The following is an 18228-nucleotide window of genomic DNA, read 5'->3' as shown; positions in this document are numbered from 1 at the left end:
AGGCCCTTTGAAAACAGCCTTTTTATCACCAGAGGAGGGCTCATCCAGTCTAGTAACATTTTAGTCTGTAAGAGAAGTAATATTAGATTATTTTTTCCCAATCATGCGTCGGGGAGCCAACTGGAAATCAGTTGGCTTGGAGAGACGTGCCAGCTCCCAAATTCTCGTCAGGGAAAAGGACTAGTCGGTGTACGGTGTGACTCTTTGGGCGCTAATGAGAAACTTTGACTAGAATGTGAGGGGCACCATCTTTGAACACAAAATCCAGCTCTTTTTAAGATATTTTTTACTTACAAATGTTTTACCAAAACCATCAGACAAACAATCTTCAATGTATTATACGTATAATTATGTATTTTTTCTTGCTTAGGCAGAGGATAATCTAAGGGGTTGTGAGATTATTATTATTCTAGGACAGAAGTAAATATACGTCTCAACACAAAATTCCTTTCATTTTTCAAGTCCTACCTTAGTTCCCTTATCATGAACTAAATTAACACAATCTTTTCCTGTAAGCGTGAAAAACACGAAACCTTTCTGTTTACCTTCAAAGACGACTGTGTGTGTCCTTGAGACCCAGCATCATGTTGAATGAATCCCTCCCTCCTCAAACATTTGAGAAGTTTGTTTACTTCCTTGTGTTCTAGCTTGCAGTCTTCTTCACTGCCTTTGTCGGCTCATTAGTGTCATAATAGACCTGTCACCTGTCACCCTTGTTTAACTGTTAGCACCCTAGTGCTAGTCAGAAAGTTCTCAAGGATGTTAGAAGGTAGAAATCATTCTCTGGTGGATCTGGATCAGATATTCCTTCATGTTAAATGGTCATAAGCTTAAACAAAGATTTTGAGATGGCGTTGTCTTATTTTGAATATTGGAATTCCACCAAAGCGGTCTCCACCACCTCCTCTAGCACTGGAGCATTAGCACATCAGTGGCCCCGTTCAGCTGTGTGATGTTGTAAATAAGATGCAGTAACTGTGGAGGATGTGTTATTTCTCTTTTGCACAACAGAAGCGATCGGGGAAAAGATCCTGTCCATTATGCTGTAAGTGGAGTGAGAATTGAATTATGCTGAAACCCTCTCCAGTGACCCCCTCTCCTCAGTACTTCCTGTTTCTCCTCAGGAGACCAGCATCGACAGAAAGAGCTGAGAGTACTGACAGCTTTACAGGAACGCGGAGCGCAGGGAGCGAGGCTGTGAATTGTGTGATTAGTACATTAGTTCTGATGGGGTTATGTAATGAGTGGCATCGGTGACAGGAGCAGCATGAGATGATGTGGATGGAGGTTATGTAAGCCAGCTGTGCCGCACACACACACTTACCTTTTGAACACAGGCATAGTTACACACAGTCTGCAGCGATCGCTCTCATGTTTGACCATGTTGAAGAAGAAGAAGCCGCCTCAGCGCCGTCTCTGCAGCCCCTCGCTGACATGGGAATCCCTCTCTGAATGAGTCTAATCACCATCACGGCACCGTGTTGATTAAAACAAAGGCCCACTCAGTCGCAGATGGCGCAAGTCATCAGATTGTGTTCACTCACTCTCACAAAGCTACTATAATTCCTCCCATCAGCCGTGATTGATGGCTATAATCGCCCAGACGGCGTTATCTCCCCTCCGTTGTAAAGTGTCTGTGGAAATTTGTTCCCTTCACTCGTCGACCAATTAAAGTTTGAGCGCGACACAGACGAGCGAGGCGAGGAGAGATGTTTTATTTGTCCTTGAGGAAGTCATTTCCTGTGTGCACATCTCATCTCCGACTCTCTGTGGTTCTGTAAATTGGCGCGCCAAATGAACCCTGCCTCGGCTTAGCCTGGCTCCAGAGGTGTGCATGCAGGTGTGTGCGTTGTTTTGTGAATTCTTAGGTAAAGAGAGAGACCACCTAGTTAGCGGAGCACACACACAGGCGCAGGCGGTCACAGCAGATGGAGGGCTATGAGGAGCCTTCCTGGAGTGGGCAGCTGCCTCTCTCGCCTCATCTGTTTGAGAGCCTTTTGCCTCTTTCTGGCTCATCCTGCAAACACACTCACACTTCACTGCAAACAGGTTGCTTCAGATTTAGTTACCTATTTTTGTTTTAAACTCCTTTCCTGCCTTAGAGAACGGTCACCTCCAGAGAGAGTATGTTGTCTAATCTGCTCCTCTGCACTTTGAGGGTAGACCAGGTGTCTGTCAAATGGCCAAAATCTGCCCTCTGATTGGCCAATCCGATGTGAGGCAGGAGGCCTCCATTCATTGGAGTTTCGATCGAGGGTGATTTGTTATATCGCCGGGTTTTCATCATTCGTAATAACACCTGGCCTCCAAATATTAACCTTGCTACACCTTAGCCTTGTTGCTAGGCAACGTTCAGCTCTTACCTCATCATCACAGCCTTATTATAGACCGGTAGGTTGGTCGAGGGGTTTCGCCTCTCTGTGTGTGTCTGTGTTAGCGAATGAATGAATGTGTTCGTGAGTGGGAATGAAGACATCCCATAATGTCCAGGACACAGAACCTGCTCTGCTGCTCCTCGTAGAGCTCCCAGCTTCTGTTTATCTTTCTGGGACGCTGATTTTAACTCTACTGAGACTCATTAGAAAGTAAAATGCAGACGCTTTCACTCTTCCATTTAGTAATTTAAATCAAACCTGAACATAAAAAAAAACCACTCTTTTTTTTCCCTGTGTCTTTGCGGTCGTCCTCCCCTCCTCTGTGAAAGTGATGTTGGCAGATTCGCGTCACGTACTCGAGAGCTGTTTGGCTTGGATGGAAGGGGCACGAGGTGGCATTTCCAACACAAACACGCGATCATGTGCTCAGCCTGCTGCTCCGTTCCCTGTTAGCACAGCCTGTTAGTCGGGGCACAGGAACAGAGCGTTGGTGCCAGTCTGGCTTCAGCTGCACTCCTCTACAGGGACATGACCTCCTACAGCCAGATGGAGCCAGCTGCACACTCACACCGCACACACACACACACACACACACAACATAATGTGCCATTTCCCTGAGCATACAAACAGGGACCGCTCATTTGTCGCTTTCTAATTTGTCCGTTTAATATTAATTGTTGCGCTGCCTCTGCCAACTCTGTGTCTTTCTCTCCTCTGTTAGATGTAAAGGCCCGGCCAGGAGGGAGACGGACACCATGGACACGTTTGTGGACTCCGCCTGGTATTACTTCAGATACACAGATCCTCATAACCAACGCAGGTACAAACACTTTCCCAAAGCATTTGTGACTTAGTGAAACCACCAGATGTAAGCTCTTTCATTTATTTTTCCTCCTACATCTTTATCTTTCTTGTGCTGCGACAGACTTTTAGCAGAAACAGGTTTTATTTACACTCTTGTTTGCTCAAATGAAAATAAAATGAACAGAGGAGAAAGCTGCACAAGTGTCTCAAGCAGTGGGCGGATAAGCAAATCTGTTTTTAGACATTTAAAAAGTGCCTTTTTCTCTGTGTAATCTCTGCTCTGGTGTGTAAATAGATGCCTCACACATACTCTGTTCTATATGTGCTGTTGGAAATTACACTCAAACACATAATTATGCAGCTAGCTGTAAGATCACCCACTCTCTCCCACTTATCCATTTCAAACATGCATATACAGCCCGGGTGCTCTCTCTTTAAGCACACTCGCCTGGAAGTTGCGTTCCTTTGCCAGCAGAGATTACCGAGCCATGGCCGTCACCTGCTGGGATGGTGGCGATACCCTGAGCCTAACAAAAGAGATTAATTTCCCAGCGCCCTGACCTAGCTGTAAAGCTGCTTTAACAGGAAGAGGGACTGCTCTCCCCATCACTTTTTCTTAGCGGGACAGATTATGGCACAACAGAAAAAGCAATTACGCTATTTGTGCATTTCAGTTAGCCCGCTGAGCTGTGGCCGTGTGCGGACGTGGGGAGAAACGATGAGAAAAAGGAAGAAAGTAGCAAGTACGGGGAATGAAATAGGCAGAGGGTGTTTAATGGATGAGTGTGTGTGTGTGGTTATGTATTACAGACCCCTGGCCTGATGCCAACAAACAGCTGAATTTATTTTCAGCCTTGTGAGTTCATAACTTTTTTTTTTCCTGCGCTTCAATTATCCGGAGACGACATCATCCCGGGGAGGGAGAGCGAGAGGCAGACAGGTGTGGAGGAGGGTAATGACGGTGTGAAAGGTGACACACAGAGATAGCAGACTGCCCTAAAAAAGCATCATTAGGAGGAATCCCTGCCTCTGCTGACCAATGACTGTGCTGCTGACCATCATGCCGGTCAGGCTAACCACACGAAGTCAGTTCATCTCAGATAAACCTTCCTCCATGATGACTGCTAACATGAGAGTCTTCAGAGGCAGATTTGAAACACATTTGAAATATACTTCAGTGGGTTTTTTTTTTTTTATTGTGAGAGAGAATGCTTCTGTTCTCTTCATCCCTGGATCAGATTCAGCCTGCCCCCTAGAGGAAGTCTCTGTGCATATTTATAAAGTACATAACAACCAGCACTGTGTGACAAAATGTTTTCCAAGAACATAATGTGACATTTTATACTGACAAACAAATGCTTTGCTGCTGTACTCTAAAAATAGTAACAATAACAGCACTCTTGATTTTTACAGCATCTTTCAAAACAAAGTTACAAAGAGCTTTGCACAGGGAAACTGATATTAAAGATCTCAGCATCACAATTAGATAACTTAAGAAATAGAGTAAAAGTCAAAAGGATGAAATGAACAAATAAAACATTGTAGAACAGGATTTATAAAGGCTTCAAATTAAACACCATATTGCAGAAGACAGAATGAAAACGACAAGATTTACATCTTCATCAAGGACATTTAAAGTGCAGTGCAAACACAGTCCGACCTCTTAAAACCAGCTATTTAAGATCATAAGAATCTTGTAGTTTCCCACGTTGAGACTTGATGTTAGGTGTTTATTTTCCTGCTTTCTCTCTCCAGGCCTTTCGAGCGCCACCTTGCTGATCACTGGCTGCCTGTGGACGTCTACATCGGAGGGAAGGAGCACGCCGTCATGCACTTGTACTACGCTCGCTTCCTTAGTCACTTCTGCAGGGACCAGGGCCTCGTCACTCACAGGTAGAGGGCTTTACCTGTGCACTTACATGTATGTATATGAATTAAGGCAAGGCAAGTTTATTTAAAAAGCACCATTTAAATCTAGAGCAATTCAAAGTGCTTTACATAGTTAAGACTAGAGCATTATGACATTAAAATACAGAATACAAAATATAGTAATATATAAAACACGTCCGGTCAGAAGAATGCAACAGTATATACTTTTACTTAATTATAAGTCGTCAATTATAATTTTTAGAATTCCCAGAATTCTTTTCTCATGGGTATCAGACGCCTTTATTTCTCAACCCTTATAACCCTGTAGTATTACCCAGTACTCGTACAACAGTTAGTTCCCTGTACTTTCCTCTTAATGGGTCCCAGACCCTGAATTGCTCTTTAACTCGTCAGTCACACTTTTCCTTAGTTTTTAGAATTCTAAGAATTGCGAGAATCAACCCTCCTTTCTGTCTTTCAGGGAGCCTTTCAGGAAGCTGCTGGTGCAGGGTTTGATCAAGGGCCAGACTTTCAAACTGGCAGACAGCGGGCAGTACCTGAAGAGAGAGGAAATAGACTTCACAGGTACACACTACCTGAATGTGCCGACAAGTGTGTAACAGATGAGAGAGGAGATGGCTTTGCTACGTGTTGCTCTGTCAGATAAAACAGACAAATCAAATAAGGAGTCATGACAGCAGTTGATGTTGTGTGTAGTGACATCATCACACCTGATCCCTTTGAGCTGTCGGTATCTCTTTCTGTTTTGTGCTTTGAAGCTTCCCAATTGACTGAGTAGTTAACCAGCTAATCTTGACAAATCACAAGATGTCCTTTTTAAAGAGAGCGAAAAGATCTCTTAGAATAGGATTCATGCCAAAACTCAACTTATTTGTGAATTGGAAAGACTGGTGGTTAACAGAGAAAGAGAAGCCTCTTGGTTTTGGTGTTAAAGACCCAGAGTGAGGTCCATTTATCCATCTATTATCTTATGCTTATCCAAGGCCTGGTCGCGGTGGCAACAGGCTGAGGTTATATAGTCCCTCCAGCGAGCTCTGGGTCTGCCCCGGGGTCTCCTCCCAGTTGGACCTACCTGGAAAACCCCACAGGGAGGCACCCAGGAGTCATCCCAATCATTTGCCCGAACCACCTCAACTGGCTCCTTTCGGTGCGAAGGAGTAGCGTCTCCTTACCCTATCTCTAAGGGCCCAGACACCCCCCTGGAGGAAACTCATTTCGGGCGCTTATATCTTCAATCTTATTTTTTCGGTCACTACCCAAAGCTCATGACCATAGCTGAGAGTTAGAACAAAGATCGACGGGTAAAACAAAAGCTCCCTCAGGCTCAGGCTTCAGGCTCAGCTCCCTCTTCATGGCGGTCCGGTACAACGCCCACATTACTGCGGATGCTGCACCAATCAGTCTGTCAAGTCCCAGATTGAGGTCATAGATGTTTATTTTTCCTCTGTCTTTCATATAAAGGGAAGTTCTTAGCATTAAATGCCATTTTTTCCAGCTGCCTCTGACCTCTGACCTCTCACCTGTCTATTTTAGAAGAGGAGCCAGTGGCGTTAGACGGTGGTCGTATTGAGGTGACGTGGGAGAAGATGAGCAAGTCTAAACACAACGGTCTGGACCCACAGGAGGTGGTGCAGCAGTACGGCGTGGACACAGTGCGACTCTACACCCTTTACGCCGCGCCACCTGAACAGGACATCCTCTGGAATGTCAAGAGTGAGGGATAATTTGCTTTATTTTTTTATTTCCTTAAAGAAATGAATAAATCTTATTTTTAAAGCTTTTCTTCCATTGATATGTAACCATTTCTTCTGTGTCTGTGTGTCCACCTCAGCGGCCGCCCTCCCCGGGGTTCTGCGATGGCAGTCTCGTCTCTGGCAGCTGGTGTCCAAGCTGAGGGGGGCTCGGCAGCTCGGAGGTTTTCCCAACCCGTCCATGCTGAAAAAGAAAGAGCTGGCAGAGGCCAAGAACATCTGGGAGAACAAGAACTACGCTATTCAAGAGGTAGCAGCTCCACAGCTTCGTACGGGCTTTGACCTTTAATGAATAGCTGAAAATGTCTCATAGTGACTTTACTTTACAGCTAGATTCTGCAGCAGTGTTTACCAGTAGGGGTCAGTAAGTGGCTCATTATCAACATCTAAACTTTTCCCAGCAAGTTTGTATCCATCTTCCCAAAATTACCTTAGTCTATTTTAAATGTATCTACTAGTGTAATTTATTTGTGTTTGTTTGTCAGTTAGATTCATTTCCTTTATCCTTTGTACTGTTGGAAAGCCTGGTAAAATGTCTTTAAAAGGTACAGGTTGATTACTGTAAGATAATATGCGCCTCATCGCACAGACCGACAGTACACAGTCCTGAGGTCCAGCCCTTCCATCCATCGTAACCTGAAACCCCCGGAGTAAAGAGTGAAGAGTGAAGGAGGGAGCTGATGGAAATTGATTTTAAATCCACTCCGTCTCCTTTCACACTTTATAAATAGCCTCCTTTGGCTGCCAGGTTTGATTCTCTCTCTCCGCCCCTCGGGGGCCGCTGCTTTTAAAGGACCTCAGGCTGTTTGCCAGAAGCCCCCAAAGCCGAGGCCGTCCTTTGATCCATCCCTCAGAAAAGCCTCAGTGATCGACCTTCTCCTCCCTACGGCCCTTCCCAAATGGGCTCGTCTTCCCAGAAGGCCGAACAGGGGGATGTTGACACTGTGTGCCCTGATACACACAGTGATAACAGGAAGGGAGCCTCCTCAGTGTTTTCGCATAATTCTTCAAAGGCAGACTCAAAAACAGCTACAGAACGTAACCCTCACACTTTCATGTTTGCTGACCTTCCTGGTGTGTTTTTCTGTTGGTATTTAAGGTGACATCTCACTTCACGGAGGACTTCCTTTTCAACGCTGCCATTTCTCGCCTGATGGGCCTCACCAATACACTGAGTGTGAGTGTGTGCCCTCTGATAACTTCATATTTTATTATTTATATTACTTAACTCCGGGGCTGTGTGTGTGTGTTCAGGGTGCCACAGTCAGGGTGGTGCAGAACAGTGTGGAGTTTGAGGAAGCCCTGGCTGCGCTCGTTATGATGACCGCACCGATGGCCCCTCACCTGGCCTCTGAAGTTTGGGCAGGTGAGTGACGAGCAAATTATTCAGTCAAAAAGTCACAGTGAAATGGTCGACAGGATGAAAAGTTCTTCCGTCATTTGAAGGAACTAAATGTTGCCTGTTGCTGTCTTTTGTTTTACTGAGACTCAGTGATTATGGGATCACCTCATGATGGATAACAATTGCTTTTACCCCTACAGAGCACTTTAGTAGTTTTAACATTAATTTGAATCTTAGTTATGCACATTTCCTTACATAATTATACTTTAAGTTGAAAAATATACATAATGTAGTTTTTAATATACTTATTTTCAATGCAGTCATAAAGTGCCGCAACAAACTCAGTCAGGTTCAAGTTAATTAAGTTTTTTATTTTTGCCCAAAACGTGTTGTAATTTTGAATAATAGATACAAATATCAAGTGGATTCAAATATCTGAAGGAGGCTGGGGTGAAATGTACCGATACCACCAAGACTATGCACACAGAATTGTCCAATATATCAAAATATGACTCTGCATTGATAATGGTAGGGGTTGTCACAGCTGCAGGAGTGATCCTTAGATTATGGGAAATCTTCTCCGGATCTTAAAAAATGGATGGAATTTATGTTATAAATAATATCATATGAACAAATGTTAGCTAGAATCAATGATGAAGGGGAGTTAAGAGGTCATGGGACTGTTTTCTCACTCATAATGTCCCTGAGACACTGTGAGGATGTGGTTGAATGGCTCTGACTGCTAAACGTTTTTGGCTGTTTTGTATGTGCAAATTTGCCACAGCACTTTGAATATTTTGTAACAGAAACTTATGACACTTCTGTATATCTGGATTCATGGTGGAAGCGTAGCTCCAAACAGCTGAAAAAGAAGTGAAAACAAAAGGAAAAACTGTCAGTATTAATCAGATGTTTTGATGCTTGATTTAAACCCTCCCTCAGGCTTTATGCTTTTTCACAGTCCAGGTCCACAGTTGCATTGCACCTAATAAAGTGTATTTCAGTTACAAGGATCTCAATCTATCAAACAAAAAGGTGCGCTGGTCAGGGGGCACTTGGCCGGCAAAATATTTTAAAAAATGAAATGATTGAAAAATGTTTTAAGAGAAGAATGACACCATGACAAAGTGTGTGAGATTAGAGGTAAAATTAGGTTCCTTTAGTGTCCGTAAGAGGAAGTAATGTGCTGTTCATCTAATAACGGAGAACGCCCAAGAGTGATGTAATCAATCGCCTGCTAGTCTGTATAACTGCCTTTTTTTGTCTTTCATATCATTGTTATACATCCGAGACAAGCCAAAGCCATGGAACCAGAAACACACACACTGTCCATCAAGCGAAACTGAAAGCCCTGCTGGCAACTCCCAAGTGTGGAAAACAAACAATGGAACTGGCCTTAGTTTACATGCCTCCTCTGAGAGCTTGCCCCCGCGCTGGCCTGCTGGAGGACATCCCCTGATTGTTGATGACACACGTACACAAGAGCTCTGCTCACAGCTGAGAGAAAAGAGGATCCGGTAAAACATAATGTCCAGCTGATAGCGGGAAAACCTGACGCTTCATCACTGTGTGCGTGTGTGTGTTTTAAATGAGTGGCTGTGTGCTTCTTGTTTGTGCGCACATATTAAACAGGACATACAGGTGAGGAACGTGTGACCTCTGCTGCACACAGTCACGTTGTGCTTTTCACCCACACACGCACTCGCACACAAACACAGAGTTCAGGATGGAAGAGGAAGTTCACATCCTTCCCTTGTGCCTCCAGCGGGATGCACACTCACTGGTCTAAATGCGGAGCGGGTGGGGTTTTCTTTGACCCTTCCTAATAAACAAAAATGAAAACAAATTCAAAAAAAAAAAGGAACATAAAAAGTCCTGCTCAGTAATTTTTCCAGATCATCACAACTCTGACTGCGTCTATTTTTAATGTTGTCCTGCGTTTACTATTTGCTCTCTCCCAGGTCTTTGCCAGGTGAACAACCCCCTCAGCCCTCTCCTCCAGCAGGGAGGAGACGTCCTGCAACAGTCCTGGCCCACTGTGGACCCCGAGTACCTCGATGTCCCCGACTTTGTGGAGCTGTCCATACTGGTAGGATCCCACAGACACGTGTTTTTTCCTGGATAGTTTTTCTTTAGTTGTGTTGAGTTCTGACTGTTTTGCTCATAAAGATTATTTTTAAAAACATGGTCATTAAGCTCAAAACAAAGCTCTTACTCTTCTTAATTGCCTTTGAACATAATATCAGCGACAGCCCTCTGCTCATAACTTTATTAACATGTATTTACACACATTTTTCTTGCATCCACTTGCATTTTCTCTCCCCTCTTAAAACCCCAAAGTCTCAGCTCCATGATTACATCGAAAGTCTGTAATTTTCAAGAAAGCCTATGATTACCCATGTTTGTGTGCGTGTCTGCACGTGTGTGTGTTTATGCGTCTGCATGTCAAGTGCTGTGCTTTATGCTAAACAGTCGAGTGGGTCAATAATTAAAAGCCAGGAACAGAACACACCGTGTTATTCCTGACTCGCTGTTACTCACTCACTCATGTTCCTTGTGCTTTGTCTTTTTTTGCTCATGAGCTCACACAAAACCCCTCAGCTTGGCAGCGTGTGTCATCATCAGGATTGAAAGTGTGTGTGTGTGTGTGTGTGTGTGTGGACTTTCAAAGGCATACAGACAATCAGAGAGAATATCCAGCTGTGATGGGGAGGTTCGGAAAATCAACTTGGATCCAATCCAAGCATCTCACATGCTAATGCTGTCGAAAAAAACACACGCACACACACACACACACACGTCAGTCTTCAGACTCATTTAAAAGATAAAAGCTGAAACTGCTTTAATCTGAGTGTTTTCTTTCTGAAGGGGCTGCATCCCCAGAGAGAACCAGCTAATCCTGTAACACACACACACACACACACACACACACACATGTTTGATGACCGCGAACGCAGTCAGCTGACTAGCAGCACCTGTCTTTCGCCTGTTGGATTCTCCCTCTCGTGTCAGACAGAGAGGCAAGAAACCACAAGACAAGAAACCTGGAAAGTGCCGTGTGTGTGTGCTTGGGCTTGTTTTGCTGTCTTTGTGGGGACCAAATTCAGTTTTACATCATCGTAGTGAGGACACTCCTGCTCTCAAAGGACTTCAAAGGACTGTTTGAAGGTTAAGGTTAGAATTAGGGAATGCATTATGTCAACAACGGCCCTCGTAAGTATAGAAAGACCAGTGTGTATGTGTGTTAAAACCAGACACATATTTGCTCAAAATGACGCGTATTTACGCATCCTTTTTCCTCTTGTTTTCATCATCTCATACATTAAAGTCATAATCTTATAATAAACTTATATAGCCCCACATCCCTTACACACACACACACACACACACACACACAAACAAGAGTCATATTTCAGCTCCCAGCTCTCACTGATGATAGTGTTGGTTTTTCTACAGCCTGAGCTCTCTGTTGTGGGCTTCCTCAGCCCTGTGGAGGCAACCTCACTGCCTCTGTCTTCTCTCTAATCACGTACTTGGTTTGTCCCTGAAGAGAGGCCAGGGCTGAGTGGCCTCACACACACACACACACACACACACACATACACACACACACACACACAAAGCACTCTCCAAATAAACACCATTAATTTTCAAGCACTTCCAGAGACATGATCACATTCAGCGTGTGCACACATACACTTGCTTCTAAACGTTACAAGACGCTGACTGCCCCTCCCATACCTACCACTAACTATGTGTTTAGAGGGTTCAGTGTGTATGTGGACGGAGAGGTGGAGTCTGTTATTTTGGGACTTTTATGCCAGGAAGGAAAAGTTTGGGTAGAGCCTGGCAGGGCAGAGAGGAGGCTTGGTAAAATGAGAACATTTGAACACATATATTTATCTGTTTACTCTTTCCCTCAGATAAACAACAAGGCGTGTGGGACGGTGACTGTGCCTCTGCGGGTGTCCAAAGACTCAGATCGGGTGCAGCAGCTCGTCCTTGAAAGCCCGCTTGGACAGAAGCTTCTCAGCGAACGCAGCATCAAGAGGGCGATCCTTTCTCCCAGGACGGCCCTCATCAACTTCCTCCTTGATGACTGATGTTTGTGCAGTCACTGCTACTTTTGTTACAATTAGATGAATGCCTGTCAATCAGGGAGAAAAAACAAAAGAGATGGACTTTAAAATGTCATAATTAAGTGAAAGGATGAAGTTGTTTTTTATAAACCGTCTTAACTTCAGTGTAAATATGTCTAAATAAATTTTATTTATATTCTCCTGTTTTTAATAAAAGATTGAAGAAGCAGAAAAGGACCCGTCTCTTTCAGAACATCCTCCAGTTTAGTCAGACCCACTTGACAATCACACACAAGCCCAACCACCACTTCAGTTTCCTCTCATCGTATGCATTTCTCTCGAACACCACTTCCAGCATCGCACCCTGGACCACGACTTTTAACACCTCTCCCCTGTCTGCTTGCCGTCTCGTCTGAGTCACACAGTCTTGACTTGTCTTATCAGTGTTTGCTTCAAACTGCTGCTGCTGCTTTTAGCTGCTGATCTCTTCCAGGCACCAAACACGGCCTGCTGTTTGGCTTCTGGACGTGCAGCTGTGCTCTGTGAACCTTGTAGCCGCAAGGTCTGTTTGAAGTCACTGATGTGGTTGGGGAGTTTTTTCAGCTTGTCTCCATTCAGTCCAGTCCACTGCTGCACTGTGCCCATTCATTCATCGGCTCGGTGTCTCTGTCTCAGCGTTGGGTCAACATGACTCAGCCGTCAGCACTGTGCTGGCAGAGCACACGCGCCAGCAGCACTGAAATGCATCCATGTGTGCACCCACCTACCTATCTATAAAGGCCCGGTGAGTAAGCAGTTATTTGATAAGTGCATGAACTGACTGTCCCCACATTTCCTGTAAACATGATGGTGTGTATCAGAAGTTTGACATTTTGTGCGGTGAATGAACAAGAAGGAATGTGAGCTCTATGAAGGGAGCTTCTGTTTAAAGGGGGAGTATTTTGCTAATTTCAAGCTTAGCTTAGCATAATTTACATTAAAAAACAAAACAAATTTTTCTCACACTGGTGCTCTGTGCAGGCCCTCATACAGCCTCTGCCTGAAACAACTCCGTCAGCTCTGTTCATTCGAGAAACCCTGCCCCTACAAACTGCCCTTCTTCTGATTGACCAGATCTCTGAAGACTGCACTTTGTGACATCACAAATTGCAGAAAAAACAGTGTGAAACCTGACGTTCACAGCATACAGACTGAGCTGAGAAGCCTGGGGATTACTCCAACATACTTTTACCTACAGATTTGAAACTTCACCCAGGTTTAGTTTGGACATCAAACATTGTAACATTATATGTCTTAAAATGTGAAACAGCATACCTCCCCCTTTTAAAGAAGACATTTTATTCTTATAGTATAAGATGGTTAGCTTGTGATTCTGATTAAATCATGCTGTTTCTCGTTATGTAATAAATAGGTATGTTTTTCATAGCAAAAGTGCAGACACGAGTCAAAACACAACATTCCTCTCTGATCCCCTAAAACCTCTCTTCCCATATTTCTGCGCTCTATCTCTGACCATCAGGTGACAGGAAAGGGCTCGCAGGAGAGACAGAATAACAGGAAGAGAAAGCAGGAATAACTGAAAAAAAACGGTGTACTTGGTTATTCTGTGTATTGTGTCCGATTCTGGGAATTGGATCTCAACCAGATGCTGTCACAGCACAGTACAGAAAGTGAGTACCAGACAAAGGCAGAGGGGCATTTAAACTTCTGTCCACTCATCTTTTTCTGTGTGCCATGTTTTCTTTCACACCTTCAGTAATAATAATTTGATTCATGGGAGGCTGTTTTTAATCCCTGATCCCTTCATTTTTTGAGTTATTGCTGCAGTTCTTTTCACACACAAAAAATGGGTTTGAACTTGAACTGGGCTGAACAATAAGCCGAAGTTGCTGTCATTGAAAGGGGCAACGTTTTAGTCATGCAAAATACGACCAAACACTGAAGCTACAAAATAAATGAATAGATAAGTTTGATATTTCGGACCTTTGTCTCCAGTAAAAAATGAGCTCTGAGCCGTACTGATGCATTCCTCCTAATAATTAATTTTGTCGCTTACAGCCCCTGGAGCCATTTAACACTTTTTAGTGCGCTCTGCAGTTTCCATGGCTACTAGGGTGATTGAATAGGCAACAGTATTCCTCTGTGACTCACTTTCTCTTCAGACACAGTCATAGTCTTTCTTACACACGAGATACACAGCCAAAATTGTGTTTGATGAGTTAAATAAAATCACTTCCTGTCCTCCTTAGAAAGTCTGCTGGTGGATAAATAAGGGTGGAGCTCAGTCACAGTCTCCCTCCATGGCAGCCGTAGAGTCTCTGTACTGAGCTGTGTATTCTCACAGGGGGACGCAGTAATGCCAAAGCTCATTATCTCAGAGTCTAGCCTCGAGGCTGGTTAATGTGGTCATCTGTGGATATTTGTTGAGTGAGCTCATGTATATGTAGATTTTAATCATCCTTTTTTTCATTGTTTTTTGGATGAAGCACAACGTTTGGTATGTATGAGAACACACCACACATGCGGAAAGTTATTCTTTACATTTATTTACAGTTCATCTCTATAGTATAAAGTTTTTCCAGTCATTTTGGCTTTTTGGGATTTTTATTATTATTCAAATATTTTTATTAGTTTTTCATATAAAGTATACTATCACAATAGTACCCAATAATCCAAAATAAGCTAAACGCAAAAACGCAACATAGAGATACAAAAAGAGACTATTGCTAGGCATTAAAACTCAAGCACAGCATCAACGACATATAAAAAAAATGAACTCAAAAATAAATAAATGAATACAGGTAAATAAAAAAAATGGGGGAAGGGTGGCTGCGTTGTATTAATCACAGGAAACTCAGTCTTGAAGTTGGACAGAAATGGTTACCAGACCTTATAAAACGTCTGGGTGGTGCCTTGGGCAACGTATTTAAGCCGTTCAAGTTTAAGGTGGAACGTTACCTCCTCCACCCAGTGCTTGTGGGATGGTGATGCAACCATCTTCCAACTGAGAAGCGTCTAGCAAGGCACAATAAGGCACAGAATGCTATTGCCGGCCTGGTAGGTTGCTTGTGGGGTCTCCCCCGCGGGACTACACCAAACAATACAGTCGATAGGTTAGGGTCAATAACAGTATTACAAATGTGCGAAAAGGTGTCAAATATACCTGTCTATAATGCGGTCAATTTTAGGACATAGTCAAAACATGTTGCTGGGTCCCTGTTGCACCTGATGCAGGTCTAAACTAGAGTAGAATTTGGCCAGCTTCTCGCAGATAGATGTAGTCTATGCAGAACTTTGAATTTCAACAGCCCATGTCTAATACATATTGTGGATGAGTGTACCAATGTAATTGCAGCCTGCCAAATAGTGTCTGATATAGTAATCCCCAACTCTTCCTCCCAACCTACTGGGATTTTTGTATTAAAAGGCACCTATGTATATATTTCTGTTTACATAGACTTAAATCACTCCATGTGTACTCATTTCCATTGCTTTTTTAAGTGCAGTCCATGCCATTTAACAGTTGGATTAGCACACACAGTGGATTTATCAAACTTAGCACTGCTGCTGCTTAAAAGTAAAAGCCTGGAAATTACAGCCAATAAGTGCTGCTCGGTTTGAGTCTGATACAGTTTACTAAAGGGTAGATGCTTTTATCTAAATGTCATTACCTTACACTATAACAAACTAGTCTCGAGTTAAAAGACAAAGATTAAAAGGTTTTGTATGTTGTTCAGGTTGTAGAGAACATCTGGACAACGCTTTTTAATATATTTATCTCACCTGACTGTACAGCTTGTTTCCTTCATGACAGCACAAGATATATGTACACAACCTTGGAATGCCTGAGGAATATGTTACTGTTACAACTCACCTATGAATGTGTGGTGTGTTAAAGGACTTGGACATTGACATGAAATAGTAATCTGTAATTTTCTCTTTTAATGAGGTGCAAATTATACAAATAGGCCAATTAACATAATCAGTGAAACCAAATGATCTCAAGTTTTCCAAAAACCCTGTTGCTGTTACCTCATGTTTGAATTAACCACAGAGGAAGAAGTTACAGAATATATAATAAACAAGATTTTTCATGTTTAAAATTATAAATAAGAAAATCAATGTCTAGATATAAACATACACTACTTGCTAGAATATATCAGTCACGCACATTGTAATCGTCATGTTTGCAAATGTCAATATATCATGGATTTGTAGCTCTTGCTCCATTCTTTACAGTAATTTATAGATGTATGATCACCTTTGTGTGAATAAAGTTTGCACGTAAACAAGACCTCTGGAGGTTTTACCACAATAATACCCTCGGCTGCTTGTGTGAGCCTTAGTGAATTAGTATAAGGATGATGTAAAAGCTAGTTAAGCCTCTTGCTTAAAGGGAATGCTGTATTATGGCGACTGTTTCCTAAAAATACAGATGGCCATGCCTCATAAACCTCCTGTTTTAATTACAACAGCAGCAGCAGCAGCAGCCTCGAGGCCCACTCAACATACTGGCTACATATTTTTTTTACATCAACTGCTGCTGTCAGACAATATATGCACGCTCAGACTCCATGCAGGACACAAACTAAACATGTTCCTATGTGTTTGCTGGGATGTTGAGCCTCTTTTTTTCCATACACATTATGAGTTCATCCTGTTGCACCCCAACTCTGAGTCAAATATTCCAGCAAAGGTCGGTACACAATAAGGAGGGGTCACTGTGTGTGTGTTTGTGTGTTTCATAAGCAGGAATGTGTGACGTCATTCTACTAAAACAGAGGGGGCACAGGCACTGTATATAGCCCCCCGTCACCCACAATACTGTGGTTACAGCATGGGTTTCCTTCAATATATTGTTTATGAGATATGGGAAACTTGACTAGGTTTCAATTTACCTGACTCATGGTGCATGATCAGAATCAAACAGGTAGCCAATGTGTATCCTTTTAAAGGGCATGTTAAAAGTTAAAATGCAAACCAATAATATTGTCAAGTGATCACTTCAGGTTCATGCGTAAAACATTCTTGCCTTCCTGAATGTATCCGAAAATAATCCCATCCCATCCCCCATTTGCTTGAGTTTATAGTTTCGCCTCTCTGACCACAACTGAACCCATAAGCAGTGGGAAAAGAAGTATTTAAATTCTTAACTATTGTTTAAAAATAGCAATATCACACTGTAAAACACTCCATTACATTTAAGCTCTGCATTGTAAGTGTTACTTTAGTAAAGCCTATTATAAGCTACATGTAGCCCACTTAGGCAAAAGCTTTTTAATGCAAACATATTATAGCCAACTACAACTGTATTTTCTTTTTTTATCGGAATAAAAAAATTGATTGTTCCAAGATTGGAGAGGTTTTCCACCTTCAGGTTTTTTATGTTGTTGGGAAGTTTTATAATAAACTTTCTTTTCTTTTTTTTAGCAATGTACGATATTTAAAAAGTAGCCTAGCTGACCTTATTGTGAAAACCCTACTTGACATGGAATTAAAAGTAGGCAACATTATTTTCTTCTAAACTGGGGTGGAGAAATGGAGACACATGAGTAAAGTACCTCAAGTATGTACTTGAAATGTTGCACTATCCACCACTTCAGCCTTTTAACTTAACGTTTCAAATAAAAATGCTGCAGTGTGCTGCTGACTCAATGAGAAGCAGCTGAGTCAACTGGCTCTCGATATTTTTAAAAATGACACAGGATGTGAGGACCAGTTTTGAGCGGAACCAGTGGGCGAGTAGGCTCTCTGCCCCCATGTTCCGCTATTTTAAAACAAGACATAGCTAGTTCCGAATGTAAGCTTTCGTAAGTGTATGATTTATGATCTTGTTTCTTAGCTGAACTTTTACTTGTGGCTTAATTGGAGTACTGCACCTTTAAAAACAAACTGTTCCCTGCTTTCAGTCCCAACTGACGACCGTCCGCTGGCCACGTACGGCTCCGTGCTCCAACGGTTATCCCTCGCGCCGTTTTAACGGCAGA

The 18228-nt window shown here is 42.9% G+C and overlaps 1 protein-coding gene across 1 annotated transcript in view; it reads left to right on the top strand.

Moving 5' to 3' along the window:
- The window catches only part of lars2 (leucyl-tRNA synthetase 2, mitochondrial), a 36146-nt gene extending 23687 nt beyond the window's left edge, over nucleotides 1-12459 (top strand). The window contains exons 13-21 of the mRNA XM_069656521.1: nucleotides 3097-3195; nucleotides 4935-5072; nucleotides 5530-5633; nucleotides 6603-6782; nucleotides 6901-7070; nucleotides 7920-7997; nucleotides 8075-8186; nucleotides 10124-10251; nucleotides 12086-12459. Of these exons, the coding sequence (XP_069512622.1) occupies nucleotides 3097-3195; nucleotides 4935-5072; nucleotides 5530-5633; nucleotides 6603-6782; nucleotides 6901-7070; nucleotides 7920-7997; nucleotides 8075-8186; nucleotides 10124-10251; nucleotides 12086-12265 (1189 nt within the window). The 3' untranslated portion in view covers nucleotides 12266-12459. The remainder of the gene's footprint in view (nucleotides 1-3096; nucleotides 3196-4934; nucleotides 5073-5529; nucleotides 5634-6602; nucleotides 6783-6900; nucleotides 7071-7919; nucleotides 7998-8074; nucleotides 8187-10123; nucleotides 10252-12085) is intronic.
- Nucleotides 12460-18228: the final 5769 nt, after the last annotated feature.

Source organism: Semicossyphus pulcher, unplaced genomic scaffold, assembly GCF_022749685.1.
Source record: "Semicossyphus pulcher isolate SPU_LCO1_2020_fin unplaced genomic scaffold, fSemPul1.0.p SCAF_9, whole genome shotgun sequence".
Classification (NCBI taxonomy): Eukaryota; Metazoa; Chordata; class Actinopteri; order Labriformes; family Labridae; genus Semicossyphus; species Semicossyphus pulcher.
The sequence above is the reverse complement of the archived record's forward strand: the minus strand, read 5'-3'. Positions and strand labels throughout refer to the sequence as shown.